The sequence below is a fragment of the Leptonotus elevatus genome, chromosome 10, assembly GCF_054856555.1.
Source record: "Leptonotus elevatus isolate MCC_2025b chromosome 10, RoL_Lele_1.0, whole genome shotgun sequence".
Classification (NCBI taxonomy): Eukaryota; Metazoa; Chordata; class Actinopteri; order Syngnathiformes; family Syngnathidae; genus Leptonotus; species Leptonotus elevatus.
In genome coordinates, this window is record NC_141248.1 from 6,765,277 (window position 1) to 6,789,773 (window position 24,497).

At 41.3% G+C, this 24,497-nt stretch overlaps 2 protein-coding genes across 3 annotated transcripts in view; one reads left to right on the plus strand and one right to left on the minus strand.

Moving 5' to 3' along the window:
* lrig1 (leucine-rich repeats and immunoglobulin-like domains 1) overlaps positions 1-6,723 on the plus strand; it is a 42,901-nt gene extending 36,178 nt beyond the window's left edge. The window contains exons 15-18 of the mRNA XM_086087377.1: positions 1,234-1,668; positions 1,771-1,905; positions 4,298-4,540; positions 4,791-6,723. Of these exons, the coding sequence (XP_085943503.1) occupies positions 1,234-1,668; positions 1,771-1,905; positions 4,298-4,540; positions 4,791-4,993 (1,016 nt within the window). The 3' untranslated portion in view covers positions 4,994-6,723. The remainder of the gene's footprint in view (positions 1-1,233; positions 1,669-1,770; positions 1,906-4,297; positions 4,541-4,790) is intronic.
* Positions 6,724-10,267: 3,544 nt separating this feature from the next.
* The window catches only part of slc25a26 (solute carrier family 25 member 26), a 40,970-nt gene continuing 26,740 nt past the window's right edge, over positions 10,268-24,497 (minus strand). Inside the window, exons 6-10 of one of the 2 annotated variants that reach the window (XM_086088094.1) lie at positions 23,713-23,757; positions 19,797-19,866; positions 17,413-17,477; positions 14,699-14,772; positions 10,268-10,510 (exon numbers count right to left, since the gene is read on the minus strand). In XM_086088094.1, the coding sequence (XP_085944220.1) occupies positions 10,411-10,510; positions 14,699-14,772; positions 17,413-17,477; positions 19,797-19,866; positions 23,713-23,757 (354 nt within the window). In that variant the 3' untranslated portion in view covers positions 10,268-10,410. The remainder of the gene's footprint in view (positions 10,511-14,698; positions 14,773-17,412; positions 17,478-19,796; positions 19,867-23,712; positions 23,758-24,497) is intronic. The other variant, XM_086088096.1, reaches the window with a different exon arrangement.

The following is a 24,497-nucleotide window of genomic DNA, read 5'->3' on the forward strand; positions in this document are numbered from 1 at the left end:
TCAAAAATCTTGTTCCTGTTTTTAGTTATTGTAGTAATCTTTTTTTATTCATTTATTTACTTTGTGTTAAAATCCCTTTAACTCTGTTTGTATCAGCTTTTAAACGTTGTACTTTTAATTTCAGCAGGAGCTCGGGGCCATTTGCGACCCGCCGTCCCATTTTTCAGCGGCCCCCGACATGACAAAAAATAAAATAAAATAATTGACACACCTTGCAAGGCAATAATTTGGTTTATATACTATAGAGGTTTTCTAAATATGCAAAGATGCAAATAAAGTATTAAACGCAATTACTCTTCAAAACAATGTAGTGGATAAAAGAAAATGGTTTCTTCCACTTTCTGACTAATTTATGACAATATCACATTGTGAAGTAAATGTTTCAAAATATTTCCATAATGTTTCAAAAATAGTCAGCTTACTTCATTATGCATATACATATATATATATTTTTTTTTATATATGGAGATGTGCTTCGACTGCTGTTCATTGCAATGGTCAAGTTGGGGACAGGGCTTCAAATTGTGTATTTAATTAATCAGAGTTGAATAATTTTATAAGTGGCGTTTTCATTCTTCCATTTTTCTGCATTCGGCCCGCAAACAGAAACGTTTGGTTGAGTTATGTAAAGTAGGGCTGTAATCGAAATTCAATTACAATTTCAATTATTACACTCCATAATTACAAAATTGACATAATTGTAAAAACAATTTTGGAGAGTTGTTTACATTTATATATTTGCACTTTTTTTTATTTTAAAATGACTCATTTAATAAATCTTGTTTGGACCAAAAGGAACTTGCATAATTATAGTGTTTCAAAGAAATGTATGTGTCTTAATATTTTTTTTACATGTTAAAACATTTTCTTCTTTTTGTACCAAAAACAAATTATTGTCCTAATCGTGATTTTAATTATCAAATTAATCGTGATTAATATTTTCTTCATAATTGAGCAGCCCTTATGTAGAGTATGAAATGCGCTACAAATCACTTTCTCATTAAGCCCCACGTTTACCTGTATGTTACCCCCAAACTTACATTTTGGGATCAGTGGACTTTACAGTAAATATTAAAGTCAAACTCCAGTCCTATACTTTTTTTTTCCCATTTCCAAAAAGATCGATTGGTCCACAGATTTCATCTGTCAAATTGTGACTACTAGACAGTTTGCAAAATGTGTTGGTGAACAAGTTAAGCATTCACACGATATTCCTTCCATCTTGCCTTGCAGAGACCCCCCACCTGGCGCAGGACCTTGAGGATCGCAACGTGGTCGTGGGGGACACGGTGGCCCTGCAGTGCAAAGCGCTGGGCAGCCCCCCGCCCCGCATCACGTGGCTGCACAACGACCAGCCGCTGCGGCCATCTGAGCGCCATCACTTCACCCCCGGCAACCAGCTGCTGGTCATCGGCGCCGCCACGCTGGAGGACGCCGGCCGCTACACCTGCCTCATGTCCAACACGCTGGGCACGGAGCGCGCCCACAGCCAGCTGCTGGTCACGCAGCGCCGCGGCCCCTGCGCCGCCGCCGCCGGCCTGAGCACGGTCACCGTCGGGATCGTCGTCATCGCCGTGGTGACGAGTATCGTCGTCACCTCTCTGGTGTGGGTGTGCATCATCTACCAGACCAGGAAAAAGAGCGAGGATTGCAGTGTCACCAACACGGGTGAGTTGGCGTCAACATTTCAAACTACATGAATGTGGTTCGACCCCCAGCCGTGTCTTTGTTGAGACCCCGCTGTGATGCTTGTGACTCGTTTTCCACCAGATGAGACGATTGTTCCGCCCGACGTGCCGAGCTACCTCTCCTCTCAGGGAACTTTGTCAGAGCGCCAGGATGTGTGCATCCGCGTAGAGGCCGCCAGTGGACCTCAGCCCAACGGACACATCGTCGACTCGACAGGTAGATGACTCGTCAGACCGCCATCTGACATTGTGGTGTGCAGTACTTACCATTAATAAGCCATGAAATGGATTTTTGACTAATATAGCTGTAAGTGGCATTACATGAGTGAAGCAATTCACTGCTATTACATTTCATTAGGGAGGTCAGAAAATTATTATTTTTTATTCGTAAATTAATCGCATGACTTCCATCATTAACTCACAATTAATCGCAAATTTGTTCTAAATGTACAATAAAATAATTTGTTTCTGTTTTCATACTAATGTTAACATAAAAGTGGGAAAAAAAATAATAGAAATATGGCAGCATCTTTTAGTCATTGATACCGTGGTTTTCTAATAATTCATAAAATTGAGTTGAAATTACAAAAATGTACTGTACTGTAAAAATTGAGTGTGATATTGATTTGTGTTGGTAATTTTTCTGCCACTAGATGGCATAATTGCATTTGTAAGACATTGGTGACAGCTCGGTGCATTTTTCTTTTCATATTAAGAGCTATCTAATCTTTAACATGAAGTAACTTGTGAAATTCTGCAAATTTTGTTAATTGTTAAATACAACTTGACTCTGCAGTCTCCATAAATATATGCATTATTATTCAATTTATTACGGCTAAACGTTGACATGCACATGTTTGCTGCGTTGTGACTGGAATTCCCCCAGGACCGGCTTTCCAAGTAAGAGGCCGTCATTAAAAATGAGTGGCGTTAAAGGAACTTTAAATGATCTAAAAAATAACGCCCTAATTTTGACATTTTTTATCAATTTCTTTTTATATTCATATTTTCCATTGTACATATTACATGCTATTCACCTCACCTTTAATTGAATCCAATTTATATAATAAGGTGTGCAGTTATTTTTGAATGGGAACGTTGATTGCATTGCCTCAGTCTTTGCATGCCTCGTTTCTGTCGTCTAAACAAGGCATTGTTTAGTTTGACCGTAGAAAACACACTTTGTAGAATGTTGTCAGTGGAAACATTAGCTGGCCTCCTCGATATCCTCACATCACACTTCTCTCAGTACTGAAAGGGCAACAAACCCACACTTTAGATCAGGAATAAATATAAAACAAGTGATTGATTAAAGGAGATTTTTCACTGTTAAAAACAATTACAAAGTCTCTTTAATAACATGGTTGTGACAGAATATGCCAAACAACCGGAGTCTTGTACTTCTTCCACCCATTAGGACAATATTACTCAATATTAGTGATGCACCATATTTATCAACCTGATATTGGGAGAAAACGACGCCACTTGTATTGGTCCAATATTGGAAAATTAGGCCGACATTGAAAGCTGCCTCAACTGCACGAACGTTGGCCTGGTTACGATCACTTTAATCCAAGCCGCCTGCTGCTGTGTGACCAAGGTTGGGGAATCCGGAAAGTAAAAACCCTGAAACCGTTTGGCTTCAGGTGGAGATGAGCTCGTTTGCCACTTGAGTAGGATGGGGCTCACCAACTCCGGTCTAGCATGTTATGCGCGTTTCCCTCCTCCAATGCACCTGATTCGAACGATCAGGATCATTATCAGGCTTTTGCAGAGTTTGCCGATGAGCTGATCATATCAATCAGGATACTGTGTCCTTTCGTATTTAACTTTAAAACAAGAGAGGACTTTTTAAGTACAAAAATGGGAAAAGAGCATCAACGGATTCATTTCACTTTAGATTTTGGCCTACATAAGCAACTTAAATAGTGAAGTTACTGGCAAAACATGATTTACGCGTGATGTCCTTTAATGTTAAATCACATTTCTAGAAATTTCCTTTTTTTTTCTTTGCCATGAAGAGATGAACATTTCTCACATGAAAATGTCTTTAACAGATTTGCATTTGAAATATATGATGTACAGAGACAGAATTCAACTGAAGCGGGAGCCAATTTTTAACACTAATAATGAACTTTAAGCACAAATATAAAGTTTAGCAATATAAAACTTGCAGACATTCTGGCTGTTTCTCAATAGAAAGCATTGGTGTCCAAACTACGGCCTGGGGGGCATTTGTGGCCCGCCACCCATTTGTCAGTGGCCTGAGACGTATACTAAAAAATGGCATTTGACACAGTTAAGATAAAATAAACAAAAGCAAAAATGTTTGGAGATTGTCAAAGTAAGAAAGGGGGAAGGGTGTGGGAAAAAAAACAGGTACCACTTTTACAAATAAATTGCTTTATGTGCCGTAGCATTTTTCTAGATATGCAAAAGCACAAATCAATTATTTGTACAATTCTTTAGGACGAAACGCAATTTCTCTTCATAACATTATGTGGCCTTTGCGTCCTTCTGCTTTTCTGTATGTGGCCCTCAAACGCCAACGTTTGCAAAGTGGTACGATCTTCCACGTGACATTTGATTTCCTCTCCAATTTCCTGCAGGTTTCGACGGTCCCGTCATGTACACGGACTGCATGGAGAGCAGCGATCACTACTCCAAAGACCCCGACTACCAGGTGCACGCCTTTGCCCCGGGTGGGCTGACCGAGTACCATCAGCAGCACCCGGCTCCTCCGCCCTACTCGCACTGCCACCCGGGAGATGGCACGGCACCCGTCTGCAACGGGATTGGCCAACTTTGCCACACGCGTGACGTGCTGCAAGCCGATCCGTGCGATAGAGAAGGTAAAGAAAGACCACGCGTGTTCTTCCATCCAGCACGCTGGAATTTGACATGCATGTGGAGGCAAATACTGTATCTTGGGTAGTCACCGTTGATTGATCGGCGCTGCCAAACTCTTTATTACTCGCTTCAACTTGTCCTGCTTGCTACTCAACCGCTCCAGCGGCGGTTGCAGATCACTGCCAGACAACCACGCAATCAAATCTCTTTTTTGTTTTGCTGACGCGTTCCTTTTTGTCGTCTCCCTTCAAGTGAGCAGAGCGGGAGGAACGCCGGCCACGTACACGCCGCAGGAGGATTCTTTTCATCCGCCGGTGAAGCTGGCGAGCCGAGGACATCTGGTCGGGGACTGTGAGCCTGAGCTCAGGCAGACTCTGCTGTCCAACGGGCACGCCGTAAGAGACGAGAGCGCCCCCTCCGAGGAGAGCCATCGACTGGCGGTGGACTCGCTGTAGCTGCATGGACCTTTTTATTTTTTTGTTGTCTTTCTTTGCACTGGGAAATGAACTGCTACCTCATATCGAGGCCAAGCGCTCCCGAGCCTCGAGGGGGGAATCCGGAGTTTGAAGGCGGAGCTTGTGTGGGTGGCGTCCCATCTGAGCGTATGTGCTGTACATAGTTTAAAAACCTTCTGTGGGGAGGTGACCAGTAAGAATTCTAGCTCCAAAAAATGTGACTTGCATTTGAAGCAAATACAGTGCAGTGAAAAAATGTCTACACTCTTCCCAAATGTGTACCTTTTTTTTTTTTTTTGCAGTTTCCCCACAATTTAATGTTTAGGATCATCGAATGCAAAAACAAGTAAATATACAATGCATTTTTTAAATGGGGATTGGATTTATTAAGGGAAAAAAACTATTTGTAATTGCACATCCACTGCAGTAGGTGGCAGTGGTGTTCTCATTGTCAGAGAATGCGCAGAATGAGCTCCTCCACTTTTAATAATTTTATAGACAAATTATACTATTTATTAGGGATGTTCGACACCACTTTACAAAAAAAAACAAATAGCAGTATGAGTACTCATAAAATACATTAAAAAAATTCCCCAAAATAATTGAGAAGCACTGTCTTAAGGTCATGAACTGATTGCCGAACATTCTTCTCCGATTTTCTGACAAAACGCAGACTTCATGGTTCCGTCAATCGCTGCAAGTCATCCAGGTCCTGAAGTCGTAAAGCAGCCCCAGATGATATGTTTCTGTAATGCTATGCAAAAAAGTACACATTTGAGAAGAGGGCAAATACTTTTTGACGGCACTGTAAATGTAGGGAACCATGTACAGTACGTGAACGTGCAGGGACATCAGACTGTACATAAGAGTTTTCTTATATATCTTTTACAAGAGTATTTGGATTTATGTGCATGACAAAGGAGTGATAGTATTTTTATTTTTATTCAAAAGACAAAAAAAAAACTGCCTTTTTCCAGCTTTTACCAACAGTCAGCTGTGGTGCCTTATTGCATGGTCAAAGAAAACAAGGTGTAATAATAATAATAGCATATATGAACTTTTACTGAGACACTGGTACACTATTGCAAACAAATCACTTGATTGCACTTGAATGTTTTCTTTCCTCTGAAGCGGTATCGCCCGTCACAGCCAAATGATTATTACTACTTTCACAATTTGTGGATGTTGTATGAAGGACAAGCTATGAAATGATGTCACTGTGTCTGCTCGGTGGAAGGGGGCTGCCAACGAAAGCACTTGTTTGCTCCCTTCGCAGGCAGCAGGAATGCAGTTTATTCTCAAACAAGAAGCTCGGTATCTTGAATTTAGGTCATCAGCGCACCAAAGGCTGAAGTGATGTCATCCGAACCGACGCTCAGCTCCGTAGCCCAAAAAAAGTGGCCACTGTTGTATTGTTGTTACTGCTGTAAAGTGAATCCACAAGCAACAGTCAAGATCTCAGCATCACTGCAGCTTTAAGGCAAATGCAAGTTGCACCCTTTATCTGAACTGTGAGCCGATCAGGGCGAGAGGACACGCGCGGCCCTGCACGGATGGCAGCGATAACCTGTTGCCATTGCAGTCAGTACAGTATAGCAGGTGAAAGGGACAAAACAACTAGAGGTGTAGTTTGTTAATTTATTAAAACACATTGAATGTCAGCGTTTAAAAAATGGTAATGTGTCTGCCATGGTATTGAAGTGTCTAATAAAATCCCATTTGGCTTTACAGACCTGATTCCTGCTCGTTTTTCTAAACACACTTTCAATCCCGTGTTCAAATTCGCAAGGCTGAGTCCTTCCAAGGCCGAATTTGTCGGCTGCATGACTTCATGTGGTGTCAAAATTATGGTAGATGCGTGTCGAGTAGAAAATTGCACGTGAACACCCCTCGTCCTATTTTCAACTGGACAACTGGGAATTAATTTTGATACCCGAGTTTCTTTTCAAGTTTCAACATGGCGGACAGTGCCGCAGGATTCGTTAACGGCAAGAAATATAAGGGCGTTGAATGTCCGCTAGCAGGTTGTTTTAGAATCTACACAATTTGCCACGGAGGAGGCGGGACTTCCGGGTTTTCACCCATCAACTTTGTTTCCGTTTCTGGTTTGCGACGTGTGGGCCGCGTCCCAGTACTCTAGCTTCCGCCTTTTTGCACCTCGGTTGCGCCTTCTCGTCGACGGGTGCGAGTGTGTAGTGTCTGTCTCAGTGTTTGAAGCATTTCAGATAGCTGAGATGCCCTCCCGCCGATGAGCGGGAGCGCGCGGTTGGGGGGGCGCAGGGGTGGGGGTGCGAGTGTTGGAACGCGGCCACTGGCCGGAAAACGGCGCTGATGTGTAAAACCCGGAAGTCCGTGGCATCTATTCCATTACATAGCATACACAATTCAATGTCCTGTCCTTTACAACTCATTATTTGCTTTAATTGTTCGGTTTTACGAGCAAAGAGTACATCAGCTGCTGTGTGTATTTTGTATTTTGCTATAACAACAAAAGCACATGTACAGAACTTGGTCGTAATTAGGAGTTTCCGAGTGGTAAGCTCCATCTTTCCCATAGCACGTGAAGGCAGGGTTACACATGAATGGACCATGTTAAGTACGTGCTGTGGAGTCGCGCTGGGGTGACGTCAAGCAGCCGACAAATTCGGCCTTCGGAGGACAAGCCTTGTGAATTTGGACACAGACAAGGTGTGTTTTGTTTTGAGTCACACGGCCGGCAGCCGAGTTGGCGTTTCGCACAGATCACATGTCCTGCTGCTTATGGAGGAGTCATCAATTCAAATGGAGCGTGCCCAGCAGACATGGAACCAAATACCTTGATCTTCAAAGCGCACACATGCATACGTAGCTGATTTTCCCAACAGGAATGTCTCCTGAAGCTCCAAAGACAGCAGACATTTTTGCCCTTATGCGGGCTGGTTAAAATATTAGCGGTGGAGTCAGAGCTGACTGGGGCTCAGTCAACGCTCATTTCTGATGGACGTTTGCCAGCGGAGGATGGAAGCGCCGCCGCCGCCGCCCGCCTCTACTAATCACACGCCAACCATTGTTGTCCAACAACCTGGTGACAAGCAGCAATGATGACAAACAAATCCACCTATGTGGCATTTGTCTCCCGTATGCGCCCCACAACTGGATTTATTGTGTTTTCAACATACTTTGCAATGGAGAGCACAACACAGACAAGAAACTAGCATACACTTTTGTATTGCCCGTTCTTTATTTATAATTGATAAAAGCAGATGTAGTAGTAGTAGAAAAGTAGATATAAAACACGATACATTAAAGACTGACTACAATAGCGAGAATAAAACCATGATTCACACACCCATTGCATTTTACTGCATCATAATTTACACACCACCCAAATGACAAATCGAAAATGTTCACGACTGACTAACTTTAGCTACATGTCAGTAGTTATCGGAAGCGCTAGAATCATCAGTGTTTCCCAACACTTATTGCGCCAAGGCCCATATTTTACAGGAAACTCTCTCGTCATCAAAAGTATAAATGAAATACAGTAATGATCTTGACACAATTTACTCAGAGTGAAATCTGTTTAACACAAAGCTGGCAAAAAATTAATAAATCAAATTTTGTTAAAGTGGTTAATTACATGGCTGTGGCACACCTTTGCTAGTTGGAAAGCATTGCCTAAGTTGATGAACTGTCTTAACCCCAAAATTTTGTTTATATGCTCAAGTCTAAATACGGTTCTCTGGTTAACATTGCATTTGTGGAATATGAATTAAGCGTCAAAATCCACCCGTTTTTATCCAGCTCAGGGAGCGGCCATTTTGCCACATGTTGCCGACTGGAAATCACAGTTGTGCAGGTAACGTCCAATCACGGCTCACTTGTTTTCGGAAGCTGAGCTGTGATTGGTTGTTACTAATAAAAACAAAGCTAGTGGTGGCCCAAGACTTTTTTACAGGACTGTACATTCAAAGTGGCTGGATTTACAATTTTACTCTTCTATTCCAAGTCAAACCAAAAAATATATAAAAATTCAAATTTAAAATTGGGCATAATTAGATATAACTTTGGCAGCTAATCTGCACCACAGCTCTGACAATTCATGTTTGGCACACAGTAAATACATTCAACATAACTGGAATACAGTTTCCAGTTTAAATTGGAATCAGACTAAATGTGATGTGTTTTTTTTTAATCCATCTGTTTAAATGTAAAACTTGATTACATCACAAGAAAAACAAACCTAACATCACTAGAATTTGGTTTGAAAATGTGTTTTTGCAAAACATAAAAACTCTCAAGTCTCAATAAATACAGGCACATGCTAATGACCAAACGTTTGGACATACTGGGCTGTTAGGTGAAATCACCCGATGATCCTAAAATGAAAATAAACTTTTACAGGGGAACTTGATTTGATCTCTAAATGTTTGATGTTTCAGACCGTTTTCGATGTCGTCGTGAACTGCTCCTTTATGTATGCATTAAAAAATGTGAAGAAAATCAAATTAACTCATTCATTGCCATTGACGGCTATAGACGTCAAAGATTCATTTGAACTATTTCTATTAGTTTAACATTTTTTATATAGTATGAAAACCTAGAAAAAAATATTGTACATTTAGAGCAGATATAAAATGTGTGATTAATCATGAGTTACCTATTGAAGTCATGCGATTAATTACAATTTAAAAAAATGTAATCGCCTGAAGCGACTTAAAGATTATTAAAAATTCGGGGAGTCAGGCGAATAAATTTTTTAATTGTAATTAATCGCATGACTTTACTAGTTAACTCACAATTAATCAAAAATTTTATATCTGTTCTAAATGTACAATAAAAAAATCTAGGTTTTCCTACTCTTGTTAACAAAAGTGGAAAAAAATATTTAACTAATAGAAATAGTTTAAATTAATTTTTGAACGTTTATAGCCGTCAATGGCAGTGAATGAATAAAAAAAGAAAGAAAACATTATTAAAAATTCGGGGAGTCAGGCGAATACAATTTTTAATCGTAATTAATTGCATGACTTTATTAGTTAACTCACAATTAATCACACATTTTATATCTGTTCTAAATGTACAATAAAAAAAATCTAGGTGTTCATACTAAATAAAAGAAAAAAAAAGTTAAATTTTCTTTTTTTTACGTCTATAGCCGTCAATGGCAGTGAATGAATTAAGCAGACCAAGTAAAACACTTGCTTCTTAAAAAGAAAACAACAACAATTTGCCAAGATTGTCATGTACATTTGTTGTTGTTAAAAAAACAAAAACAAAAACAAAACGAAACTCATTCATGATGCAGGGGAAGCGTCTGGTTGGGTACAACACGATTCTTGCTGACAGCGGTTCTTTGGAAGCTCTTGGCTGCGACGTGACGCCCTTTGACGGCTTATTGGGCTGGCTGACGGGGACGCTCCCGCACCAAGCGGTGCTTACGACAGGACTGTCCGGCGGACCTTCTCGTACGCTCCCAGGAAAATGAACCCGCCCACGCTGATGAAAGTCATCCTCGGTATGCTGCCTGCAAACAGCCTGTGAACAAAAGCAATTTTTGACTATACAGTACTACTATTAACATATATATATATATATATATATATTAGGGGTGTAAAATTACGGTGTTAATATAAAAATGTGTGTGTGTGTGCGTGTGTGGTATTGCTGAAACCCATCCCAGTTACCCACAGCTGTTTTAGGGATTAGGCTTCAACCTCCCCAACAAACTCACGACCACCCACCCCCTCCTCCTTTGCGTCTTTCTGTGCCGTTCCGATGGTGAGAGGCAGATTCACACATGTCCTTACACGGCTGCCACCCCCCCCCCCCCCCCACACACACAGCTGGCTTCAACTTTTAGGGGATTTCTCCTTCTCTCCATTCTCCTATTCTTGCTGTGTCGAGCATGTGCGTCCTCACTCACTCTTTTTTGCACTGCATTGAGTATTGTCGGATGCACAGATCACTTGTTGCAGGGTTATCATAGTTTTCTTTTTTTTGGGGGGGGGGGGTGGTTGGGTCGTGATAGTGCAAGCAAAGATAGAAAAAGCTAATCAAACGATGCAATGCAAGAAATTCAGCAAGAACAGAATTAATTGCAGCATCCATTCATCCAAGATAGCTTTGGCGCTTCCTGGTTTCATCCCAGCTGCATGTCCCGCCCACAATACTGCTTTGTGATTGGTGCGTTCAAAATGCGTATATGGATAGGTCACTGATCTGTATGTAACTGGATAGCCGATAGGCCAAGACTTTTAAAGGTGCGAGGCCGCCATATTACCACTCTCAAGAAACGTTTCTCAGCGCACGATCTGATACATTTACAGTATCGAAATTGGACAACATTTGAGACAGTACTTACCAGAAACAATTTTACATTTGTTAAACATAAACAAGAGGACTTCAGACATTTTACAACTTGCCTTAAATACATGTATAAATGATATGCTTAACTCATTCACTCCCAGCCATTTTCACTGAAGCAAGCCCCTTTGCTCCCGGCTGTTTTACTGGATTTTGACAGATTTTGCAAGGTCCTATTGCTATAAAAACATGCAACCTACCAAAAGACCGATTAGAGTCTCTTCTTTCACCAGGAAAAAAAAGTATATTCGTATCTGTTTCCGTTTTGCAGTAATTAGCATTAGAATATAGCTAAGTTTCATCATTATTCACATTCCTTTTGAAAACACGAGCAAAAAGAGCTTTTTTCCAACATGGCCCTGGTTGATCTCTTATACTTTGCTGACACCGGCTGGCTATTTTCTTGCAATAACTACCAATTCTTTAAGCAACCTCTTCAGCTGTTATCAAAGCCTTCTGTATGCTCGAGCATAAAAAAAACATAAAAAACGTATAAATAGGTTTTTGGGAGTGAATGACAAATTATTTTAAAAAATATATTTAAAAACGTATTTATACATTTTTGGGGTTGAATGAGATTTATACCTGTAATTCAACAAAATATGCCTCTTCCAAATAAAATTTTGGGGTTTAAGGAACTGAGCGATAAAAGAAAAAGGAGGTCTTGAAAGCAGCACATACCGTCCACTTGTTAAAAAAATAATGACCACCCTGCCAAAAACCAAACAAAGCCCAAAACAGAAAAATCACGTATCAGACAGTCGATAATGATCGATTGCAATCGACGATTTCCGCCCCAAACGTATCTCCATTTACTTTTCAATTGTTTACAGAAAGATGTGTCGTCCAATAAGCTTGTTAGTGCGGTTGCAGAGAACGTCAGCGGCTCCCTCCTCGCCTGAAGTCTCCGGGGCACGCCGCACACATGGAAGCACTTTGGAGCTTCACTGCACTGCAATTGCTCCCATTAACATAATTATGGCTTTAAAGCCTCAGCAATTTGTATCAGCCATGCCCGAGCGCAACCGCCAGCCCTTTGGCCCCGCGGTACAACGGCACCCCCTTCAGACTATGACACACTCGCCTTTGTCTCTTCTCATTCGCTCACTCTCACTTGACGTCTTTATTTGAATTCTGTTCTCTAAAAAATAAAAAAAAAGGAGAAAAAAAAGTGTGCATCAAGGGGTTCGTCACCTCCACATGACTGTTTGTTTACGAGTGCCGTTCTGGGAATGAGGTTTCTCCGTAGGGGCCGGCCAAACCTCAGCCCAACCCCACTGGATGCAAACATGAATGAATGTATGTAACGAAACACTCCGGGCTACTGTCAAACATAAAGCTGTAGAGGGACTTCAATTTGTGTCCATTAGATTCACACATTGAAGCCAACATAAACAATGTCACATTTGCTACATGCGCTTTTGACACAGCAAGTGGAAGAAGGGCACTTGAGTTTGATGCTGCGCTAAAAACAAACGCGCAGCAAGATGACATACAGTTTAAGCCTTTTACTTGCATAATTGTTGATGAAGTTCATTTGTTAAACGTCATTTGAGGGATGGGTTAATTAGCTATATGTCGCTTCTTCATATTATCAGTTTCAGTAGTGCGTATGCACAAATTTGTGCCGAACTAAAATTGATGTGTACTCTACGAACAAATTTGAATCTTCTCAGCCTCGGGCCATGCATATGCAAAAATAATGAACGGTTAAAAAAAAAAGATAAAAGAGTCAAACATGTACACAAAATGCACATTACAAAACATTTCCAGAAATGTACAGTTAACAAATAAATCAAAACTTCAAAGTAAACTTTACGCCGATCTGATTGGCTGGATTGGGATCAGACGATATTTAGCATTTTATGACTGTGATGTCTTAATTTGCCTGATCGATCAATGACGCCGTTGATCGGCTCCACGAAATAAGACATTACATGTTATATTTAATGTTTGTCAGCATATTATAAAGATTTTTTATTTTTTATTATTATTATTATTATTATTTTAATCGCCAGGCATTTCAACTGACATCAATTAGACCTGGGTTATCTATCACTATTCATGGGCTGGGGCCAGTCCCTATCCCCAGCGATATAAAAGCTTTTAAAATAGATATATTGCTCCATCTTCTGATCGAACAGGTGATCGGTTTATAATTTTTTTCAAACTCGTTGATCGCTAATCGGACAAAAAAAAATCCTGATTGTGTAAAGCCTATTTCAAAGGAAGATGTAACATATGTCTGACCGGAATGGCTTATATTATATGTTGTGCTACTTCCGACAATATTTTGATGATTTTTTTATCGACTACGAATTAATGTCTTTTTGCTGTGCTACATTCATTTTTTATGATCTATTTGAACTCATTCACTGCCATTGACGGTCATAGACGTCAAAAATTCATTTGAACTATTTGTATTAGTTTCACATTTTTCTCTCACTTTTATTAAAAAGAGTATGAAAACCTAGAAAACAAATTTTATTGTACATTTAGAACAGATATAAAATGTGTGATTAATCGTGAGTTAACTAGAGGTGTCATCCGATTAATTACAATTAAAAATTTTAATCTCCTGACGAGATGATTATTAAAAATTAAGGGCATCAGGCGATTACAATTTGTAATCATAATTAATCGCATGACTTCAATAGTTAACTCTCAATTAATTACAAATTTTATATCTGTTCTAAAAAAAATCCTAGGTTTTCATACCCTTGATTTTTTGACGTTTATAACCGTCAATGGCAGTGTATGAGTTAAAATGTGACCGAAGTGGTGTTTTCCTCCATTCGCCACTCTATGAGAAATTCTAGGTAATTCTGCTTTTCAACCACCAGAACCTCCCAACCCGAGAAATCGAGCGGGTGCTCACTCTAAGACGTCGTTACGTGAGGACCCGCCTTACACCGTTTTTTTTCTTTTCCAACAAACTTGACTTTTGACAGACGTTTTCCACTGTTGTCCTGATTACTTTGCCACATTTCTCTTAGTTGACTTAGACTATGCTCCAAAGTGGAAACACAAACTCGATCTGGTTTTACTAAATCAAACTCGGTAGTCATGTTAACGACCTCATGGTCCTTTTGTTCGACTGACAAAAGAAACACATCATAAAGCTTTCCAGTTGGCCTGCGTAATACCGTCATCAATAAGAGGACTTGGCAGAAAAAGCTTTTATACATCTCAATTTTCAGCTGTGGTTGTATATTCGCCCCCTTTTCATAACAAGGCCTCAATTTGACTTGAAACTTTCTTCCATGAGGGATGTCAAGTGAGATCAAGTCATGTCAGAGAGGATACTTGAAAGCAGTTTTGGACGGTATTTGCTCTTACAGACCGTCTTTGCACACTCACCCGGTAAGCCCTTGACTCTTCCACACGTCACAAAGCACCTGTGGGATGTTGCCGCTCGCTGTGCTTGACCCGGCCTGCAGAGAATGAGGCAGACAATAGAGGTGTGATGATGGATAAAAAGGTCTGCTTCACTTCCTGCTTCGTGTTTAGTCTTTCTCAGCTGAGCTTCCTTCACAACCCCCCCCCCCCCCCCCCCCCCCCACCACCTTCTCCTCCTGGACAGCTGTGTCAGCAGGTGACAACTCCAACACACGAACAGGCAAGCATTGAAAATCCCAGGCAGCCATTTGGCCAGACAAACTCTCGTGCACGCAAACTCAAAACACCTACAGTCTGGTGCTTCTTATTTACACAATAAAGCTTAGCCGGCCGGAGAGTTTGGGATCCATCACTGTAGGCTGGCAGGACGGGGGCCAGTGGGGTGAAGTCAGCACACATGGCAGTGAGACAGAAAGTCAGTCTGTGTGGCTCACCGAGCATGAAAGAAACAGTGGGAAGGCGTCTGCTGTGAATCTTGACAACCAGATCTGCTCCAACGAAAAGGTAGATTCTCACATTTCATCCATGTGAGAGGATACAAATACAAATACAAAAAAAAAAAAGTCTACTCCTCATGGATGTGGCAGCACGTCGTTTTGGATGCTACGGCCAAGGCTCGTGTGGCAAACATTTATTGAAAGCTACCAACAGCATGTGCTCTTCTTCTAAATGGGCCTGTTGTGAATTTGGTCATTTACGCATTAGAGAGCAGCAGGTTGTGCAAAAAGAACTGACACAATGGACAGTTGGACATTAAAAGGTTTACAGAAAGTCTAAATAAGATGACCTGTAACCGTCATAGTGCATTTTAGATTAGTTCTGACATTTAAGCCAAAATCAGAATATTGCTGTTTGTGAGTAGTGTATACAAATTATCCATTTTTTAAAATCATAATTAATCGCATGACTTCAATAGTTAACTCACCATTAATTGCAAATTTTATATGTTCTAAATGTACAATAAAACGTACAATAAAATATTTTTCTCTCTACGTTTTCATACTCTTGTTAACATAAAAGTGGGGAAAAAAAGTTAAACGAATTGAAATATGGCTGCTTTTAGCCATTGATACAGTAATTTCATAACAATTCATGAAATTAAGTTAAAATAAAAAAAGTACTGTACTGTAAAAAATGACTGTGATATTGATTTGTGTTGGTCATTTTTCTGCCACTAGATTTATTATTATTAACTCATTCACTCTCAACCATTTTCAGTGAAGCAACCCCCTTTGCTCCCAGCTGTTTTACTGGATTTTGACAGATTTTGCAAGGCCAACAGAATATTGTGTTCTATTGCTATAAAAACATGGAACCTACCAAAAGAAAGATTAGAGTCTCTTCTTTTATCAGGAAAAAAGGTATATTCGTATCTGTTTCCGTTTTGCAGCAATTAGCATTAGAATAAAGGTAACATTTATCATTATTCACTAATCTGTTTAGAGCTGTGGGTAGATAAGCTTTTTTTTGCAACATTTCCCTGATTGATCTCTTATACTCTGCTGCCACTTGCTGGCCGTTTTTGTAGTTACTATTGCTTCACCCGTTCTTTGCCGTTCAGAGGCTGCATCAAAGCCTTCTGTATACTCTAGCATAAAAAAACATTTTTAATTTAAGTTTTGGGGAGCAAATGAGTTAAATTTGGCTTCTAAAATGCTGGATTAGTGATAGCAAAATAGTTGGAGTGTGACAGCACGGTTTGCTTATGTGTGGGAAACCTAAAACACGACTAAGAATTGTGATGAAGTGCACACGCAAAGTTGCGATGCTGATGTGAAATTACAGCAGCTGCTATTCACATTGTTTACAGAACCGTCCATACTGATCTCCTTGCAGTAAATCCTTTTTTGAAAGAAATCAAGACTTTGTTGCCTTAATTCCAGTATCTCAATAGCTAGAACTGGGGGCGGAGGACCTGGAACGCCATGTTTGATCCAAGCAGCATCTGCAAATGTGTGAGTGTGTGCGTGGGCTCATGATAGTCTGAACGCACTACTTTAAATATACACAAGACACAGGGAGGGTAGCCAGACAGTCGGAGGAAGCCAAGGACCAGAGAGGAGGAGAAAAGTCCGAAAGAGGGGGCTGAGTGAGGGAAGCTACTAGAGTCAACGTGCGTCCAGGCGGAGAGGATGTCCTGCGAGGAGTTAACGCGTGGAACCTTCTGGTTCACCTCTCAGAGACAAGCGGCCTTGAGATGGACATTTTTCTGACACAGTCCACTCTGGTCCTCCCCTCTTAACACAAACCATGCACTCACAAACATGCCTTCCCAGCACGGGATGACGGATGCGTGTGTGTTTCTTCTGTGTCCTGGTTCTACCTCATTCAGTTTGCAGCCTGCGAGGCATCACCTGACAGGATTGTTTAAAAAGGGCCTGCGAGGGAATGAGAGAGAGAGAGAGCGAGAGCGAGAGCGAGAGCGAGAGCGAGAGCGAGAGCGAGAGCGAGAGAGAGAGAGAGAGAGAGAGAGAGAGAGAGAGAGAGAGAGAGAGAGAGAGAGAGAGAGAGCGAGAGCGAGAGCGAGAGCGAGAGCGAGAGCGAGAGCGAGAGAGAGAGAGAGAGAGAGAGAGAGAGAGAGAGAGAGAGAGAGAGAGAGAGAGAGAGAGAGAGAGAGAGAGAGAGAGAGAGAGAGAGAGAGAGAGAGAGGGAAAGAGCGAGAGAGCTTTGCATACCTTTGCGAGCATAATCCTAGTCTTGGCCACATCAAGAGGAGTAGTTACAAGTGCTGCCACCGCACCTACAGCGATACACAAATATTACTCAAGAGCCACATTAAAAGTGCAGCAGCGTTAAATCCAAAATAAGCATGGAAGGAGCCACCGCAGTTCCAGCAATATATTAAAGCAGCCATAAACAGTGAAACGTCGTCATGGTGTTCTTCAGGTGACAATATTATCCATTTGGGAGCACCATTATTAGGCCACAAAAAAACAGACACACTTTTAATCCAACTGACTCATTCCTCCCTTGAGCAACACATGCTGGCACATAATCAGGTGATGAGAAGTGGGAGTGTGTGCGTGGGATTGGAGTTGTGGCGGTAGTGGTAGCAGCAATATTATTATTTTTATTGTTAGTAGTAGTGATGTGGGGTTGATGTGACACACGCTGATTATAATTAGGGATGTTTGATGCCACTTTTTTTTTGCCAATGTTTTAAAGAAAGACCTTTTGTTTAGTTCTGACAAAAACGAGGGTTGTCTTGTTACAGCTTTTTCACTTCCGATACAATACCGATCCTGCAGCCGAGAGAACTCTCTGATACAATTAGTGATGGACAAATGTAGCTTCATGAAGCACTTCACTTGTGATATTTTTTGTACTCCTCTCGATGGCACTCTTTAAAATTTAATCGATTTTCATTGTACTAGCTTTTATATTTAAACCAAGAGCACCATCGAGACCAGTGGTTCTCAACTGCCGTCCACGAGTACCCCTATCCAGCCTGTTTTCCATGTCTCCCACAGCCAACACAGGTGTTTCAAACGATCAGCGAATCAGCCAGCTCTGCATGAAACCTGATAACGATTCTCAGCTGTGTTGGCTGAAGGAGACATGAAAAAATGCTGGATAGGGGTACTCGAGGACCAGGGTTGAGAAACAGTGATCTCGATTTAGTCTCTATTCACAATAATTGGAAGTGCACAATAATAATAATAAGCAAAAGCTCTGTTGCCTGCACTGCATTCAGCAGGAAAAATACAACATAATAATGCACTGGACAATAACAGTCTATTTATCTCAGTCGATGAAAGTAAGTATATCTGTGAAATACGTACATGCATGAAATACTGTCATAGAGAAAGTTATCATACCACCTAAATTGAGTGAGCAAATAAACGTATAATGTTGGTAAATGCACACTAATAATGCCCTTTAAGATTGAATATAAACATTATAAACATAAATAAACTTAAATAAATTGCTTCTTAATGGACAAATGAGACGATGCCCATGCATCTGATACAGTTCACTTTGAAAAGTGCTTTCTCAGTTATTGGTATCAGCCACCGTCATAGAACCGATACCTTAAAATAGTGCTGCTATCTGCCTGATACCGATGCCTGGTATCGGTACTTGTCCATCCCAAATTGTAATTTTATTTTCACAATTCCTTCTCCAGTGGATTCAACTTCAGCCTGCCCTCTTGCAATCTTCTTAGCAGTATTCAAAATGTTGGCTTTAACTAAAAAAAAGGTGCACATTAGACCCAAATCTGCTAATTGTGTAATCCCATCTTCGTCCTCTGGTGGGGTCAGCACGACTATTTTGGATGATAAAACACGCCTGTGTGAGCAGTTCAAGGCAAGGGGAGGCGTTTGAAACTGGAGGATCCCTGGTAGGAATGGTAGTTCTGTTGCAGGAAAGTATGTTTGTAACTTGTCCTTAATACCTTGTGATCAATTTTAGGAACGGCAAATACATATATTGTTATTTAATATTTTCCCATTATCCTGCTCTTACGTCAACAGAATGACGATTTATAACAAAAAGCAAAACACCGTAATTTGGGGGTTACTGGAAAAAGCTATGGATTAGGCATATATAATGCTCGTTGAAGATGTACTTTTCGGTCTTATTTCCTATTCCCTTGTTCATGTTGTTTTGAAGCAAACCCTCTCTTTAGTCTGTCTTTTGGAAACCACTTCAGACCCCAGAGCTCAGGAGGTCGACCAGCTGCATGGAGCCATTCCCCGGAACCAGCTCCTCTCATCTCCCCTGATACTCATCCAAGCTCAGACAGCACCATAAAGTCTGACGTGGTATGCTGTTCATTGGCTGACATTTTCCCTCCTGACAACAATGCAAATTCACCGTAGTGCACATTTCCAATTCAAAGCTGTTTGGTCTGGAATTGTTTTGTTTGTATTTTTCCTCCATTTGTCTCTCTGCCAAGCTTTTCAGCGGATTTGCTGTATGAGTGAGGGTGAGTTTTACCAGCAGAACTCATCTCGCACAAGGCTCGTCTCCATTGGCCTTCCAGCCACCTTTTCACCTATTCAAAAATCCCTCCCCTTCCACCTTTTCCCAAAGCAGCACCCATAATCCTCTGCACCTGCAAAAGCTCCGCACAGCGCAGCCTGCCAAGAGTGGAGCGTGTGACCTCGTCTCTGTGACCACTGAGTCTGCAAGAGAGAGCAAAGTGGAGAGGCGGGAGAGTTGATGAGAAAAAAAGATGATAACATGGGATAAATGGAAGAAGTAGGGAAGGGGCAAAGAGAGAAGTAGTTACTTGTGGGCAAAATGGCAGCCCCGAGATAGATAAAAATGGGTGTGTGTTTCTTCCTGCTTTTCTGCTACAAAACATTTTAGCAAGGCTGCTTTGCTAAATCCGGCACATCCCCGACATCCCCTAATCGAACCACAAGAGGACAAGGAAAAACTATAAAAAAATGAGAAACCTTGAGAAGGGACCGCAAATGTGGTCTTCTATGAGTCCTGATCTACTGTAGAAAGCACCCTTCAAACCTGGGACAACAGCTTGCTCATTAGGAGTGGACAAAAACACCTGTTGAGAGGTGCACAAGTCTCAATGAAAGTTATAAAATTGTTTGATTGCCGCAAGAAATTTGCACAACAAAATATTAAGTTATTGTATCATCAATTTTGTCCAGACCCGTTTCAAGTGTGATTTTTTCATAAAATGTGTATTTATTATTGTCAAACTCGTTACTTCTGTGACCAATGTGGGTTTTCCATAAACAAGGGTGTCCCAACAATTCTACGCATGTATATGGTTAGACTTGGGCGTGTACAGGGCGGGATCCACGAGCGGCCCGTGTGCTAACTAATCAAGGGAAAATGTCCTACAGGTGTGTGTACGCATGGTTTGATAGGTCTTTTTTTTTTTCTGTTGCTGTACGCCATTTTCAGCTTTTGTGCATATCGCCACTTCCCTGTGTTATGTCTATTAAGAATTTTTTATTATTATTATAATTTTTTTACATTTTTGGGATGTCTGCATTCAGTTTCATCCATAAATGTAAAAAATGACCAAAAAAATGGTCAGCAACGATATGTACACTTTTAGTAAGAATCCTCTGTTTGAAAAGTGAGTCCCCATGATTGTGTGAGGTCAACCTTTGTGCAAAATGCATGTGGACAGCTGTGCTACCTTGGGCACTGTGAGGTATGATTATGTGTCAGGGTGAGCAATGGAGCAATTACTGCTATTTTCTTTCGATATCCCGCCTCACCCTCTTCCTTCTGCAACGTTAATCTGTTGCATGTTATCTCCTCCTATTTCACACATGAGGCCTTTTCAAAGACCATGCATTCCCCCAAGTTTGCACACAAACAGGTAACCCACAAGTCTTACTGTGTTAAAGTAAAGGATGTGTCGTGTATTCTGTCAGATGGCAGCGTAAAAAGAATAGCTTTTCCACATCAAAAGACCTCATGCTGGTGTGGACTCCTTGCTCGTGGAGTCTCTCTGCCTCCACTTGGGTTCAAGAATAAATCAGTGTAAAAACTGGGAAACAGACTCTTTGACCTTTGAACCTTTGTGTGAGGGTCAGACTTCCCGCACAAAAACGGCTAGGTTTCTGTGCAAATCACCAACGCATTTGCACATTTCTATTAGTGGACCCACACATATTAGCGGTTTAGCTCTTGCGGAACCACCTATTCGCAGATGTTTTTGAGAACCTATCCCTTGTTATTTGTCGAACCCCCATCTTATCTATGTGTTATTGACTTATGAATATGCCAATGATGGCCATAGACGTCAAAGATCGATTTTAACTGGGCTGGCAGTGAATGAGGTATTGCCAATTCCCATCACCGTCTTATTTCTGACCCTCTCCAAACCCACTTCAGGCCCCAGGGCTCAGGAGGTCGCACAGCTGCAGGGAGCAATTCCCCGGAACCAGCTCATTTCCCTTGATACTCATCCAGACTGAGACAGCACCATAAAAGTTTGATCTGGTTTGCTGTTCATTGGCTGACATTTTCCCTCCTGACAATAATGCAAAATTGCTGTGGTGCAGATTTCCAATTGAATGCTGCTCAGTCTGGAATTGCTATCTTGCATTTTCTCTCCATTTGTGTCTCTGCCAACCTCTTCAGCAGATTTGCTGCGTGAGTCTATCTAGCCATCTTCCTGCGGTGTACCAATACTTTTGTCCATTGTCCTACTTACAAAGTGCACTGTTGCTTTTTTGTTCTACTGTGATTAGTCAAAGTGAGGCGCACCTGTGACATGAATCGCCTTCACCTTACGCCACTGGTTACTTACGGTAACATGGTAAGGTTTAAACATTTAAATGGCATGGTAAATGGCACTTCATTTATATAGCGCTTTTCCACCATACAAGGCCCTTAAAGCCCTTTACATTCGACTACTCATTCACCGACTGATGACGCAGCATCAAGAGTAACTGGGGGTTCAGTATCTTGCTCAAGGATACTTCGATGTGGTCACAATGGCATAGGATCAAACCTACAACCTTTGGGTTGGAAGACAACCACTCTACCGCGCCGGCCCAAATGAATATTTCGTATGCTTAAAGCTAATAGCCTTTTTATTTGACTATTTATGACTCGGGAAGCTTCTAATTAACAGATTAACACCTTAGCTGTTCACAATGAGTACTCCTGCAAGCCTCTGGCCAATAGTTTTCAGACTAGATTCGGGTTCGAATGTCCCACCCTCTGTCTGTGGATGTGACGCCCGCCATGCACGCATTGTGCACGTGCAGAAGGGAGTGCACAGTTTCATTCTTCGGCCAAACATGGCAATAACGATTCTCAATGTTGGCGGCATGGTGACTGAGTGGCTATTACATCTGTTTGGGTTTTGGGGTTTGAATCCTGGCTCTGGCCTTTGCATGTTCTCCCCTTCCTTGTGTGGCTTTTTCTTGAGATGCTCGGACTTCTTCTCAAATTCCAATTGCCTGTAGATGTGAATGATTGTTTGAGCCTCACGATTGGTTGGTGACCAGTTTTGGGTGTACTCCGCCAAAATCCTCTAAGATCCAGCTCACCCAAGACCCGAGAATATATGGTACAGAAGATGGATAGGATACTTTAATCATTTGGATGGCAGTTAAGAATCACTTTATTTAATGTTTGAGGGAAATTCTTCGATTTCAGAGACTGCAAGCATTTTTGTTCTGCTTGCTTAATGCAAAAGAGCGGTCGGTGTACTTACTGACAATATGATTTGCTTTCATCAAATACAAAGTCATAAATTCAAAGTCCATTAGGAGAAAATAAAAGGATAGTAGAAGTACAAGACATTGCAGTCATAGGTCCAGACGCCCCCAGAAAAAGAAGGCCATTACTGAGGGACAAAGACACACTTGTGGATACCAAAATCCAACTGTCAGAAATGAAGACACACACACACACACACACACACACACACACACACACACACACACACACACACACACACACACACACACACACACACACACACACACACACACACACACACACACACACACACACACACACACACACACACACACAGGATATTGCGCATATTAGCTGAGCCATTAGCCCCTAACATTGATGGAATGTTTGACTGTCCGCCTCCCGTGCCCCTTGAGACATGATGTCACCCCAACAAAACGCCGCCGTTTCAAAGAGAAACAGCTTTTAATGTGTCCAGAGCCATGCAATTAAAGGGGAGAGGGGCCAAGACATGGGTGAGAGAACGCATTAAAAAATAGAATTGAAAAAGAAAAGCCAAGGAGAGATAGACACGAGTGGATTCGCACAACACTTGAGATGATTTGTGAGTGATGATGATGGCGGGGAAGAACCCATTAAACCAAGACGAAACAATTCATCTTTGACCTGCTACTAAGGGTTTCTTTGCCGTAAATGTGTCAACTTTAACGTCACTACCATGTATTAATCACTGGACATCATTAAATTAAATGGTGATTGGGACTGGTCTTGCATTAGATGGATACAACAATGAGCAACATACTGTATGAGCAAAGCGAGGATGATGTACATACCTTTAAATATTCCCAAAGTGGAAACTGCACCAGAGAGAACGGAATCTGAAAAACACAACATTGGAATCTTGAACATCTGCAGTAGTATTCAAAATCCAAGAGGTTCATCTTTAATGTGTAAATCTGCAGCTGCCTGTGCCATTCTTTCCACCATTTTTTGTAGCTTTGCCCTCTCAACATGTTTGCATGCCTTTTCACTGCTGATGATTAATGAATGAGACGACCTGTGGTCTGGAAAGGTTGACCTCATATCGAAAGAGCCAACTTCAAATGAAGGATAGAAAGAGACCAGATTGATGTGTTGGGATTGAGTTTTGCCACAGGAAACAATTAATCAGTGCATACAGGAAATGTTCTATCTTTGGAGATGCCAAAGCTATGGGCATATCCCACATGAACATACGGCAGACGCACGTGTGCGCAACCTGCCATCATGCAGTAGACGGGTGGGCAAGTGAGACCGAAAAAGAAAAAAAAATCAGAGGGAGAGAAAAAAATTACATTGATTTGCTGCTATTAGTGTTTGATCACCGCAACAAGGGTATCATTCAACCATCTGCGCCCCTCATCCCAATCTGTTTCATCACACTACAACTACACAACTGTGTTTATGCCATTTAATGAGTTAATTAAACACTTGGTCCAAAGCGAGTTGACCTCATATAAACAGTCAATCTGGAGATAGTCAAACTAAACTCAAAGTGTATCTACAACATCTGCTCTCTAAGCGCACTGAGAAAAACTGCCAAGAGATTTGCAAATCATTTACAACTAATTGGAACTTT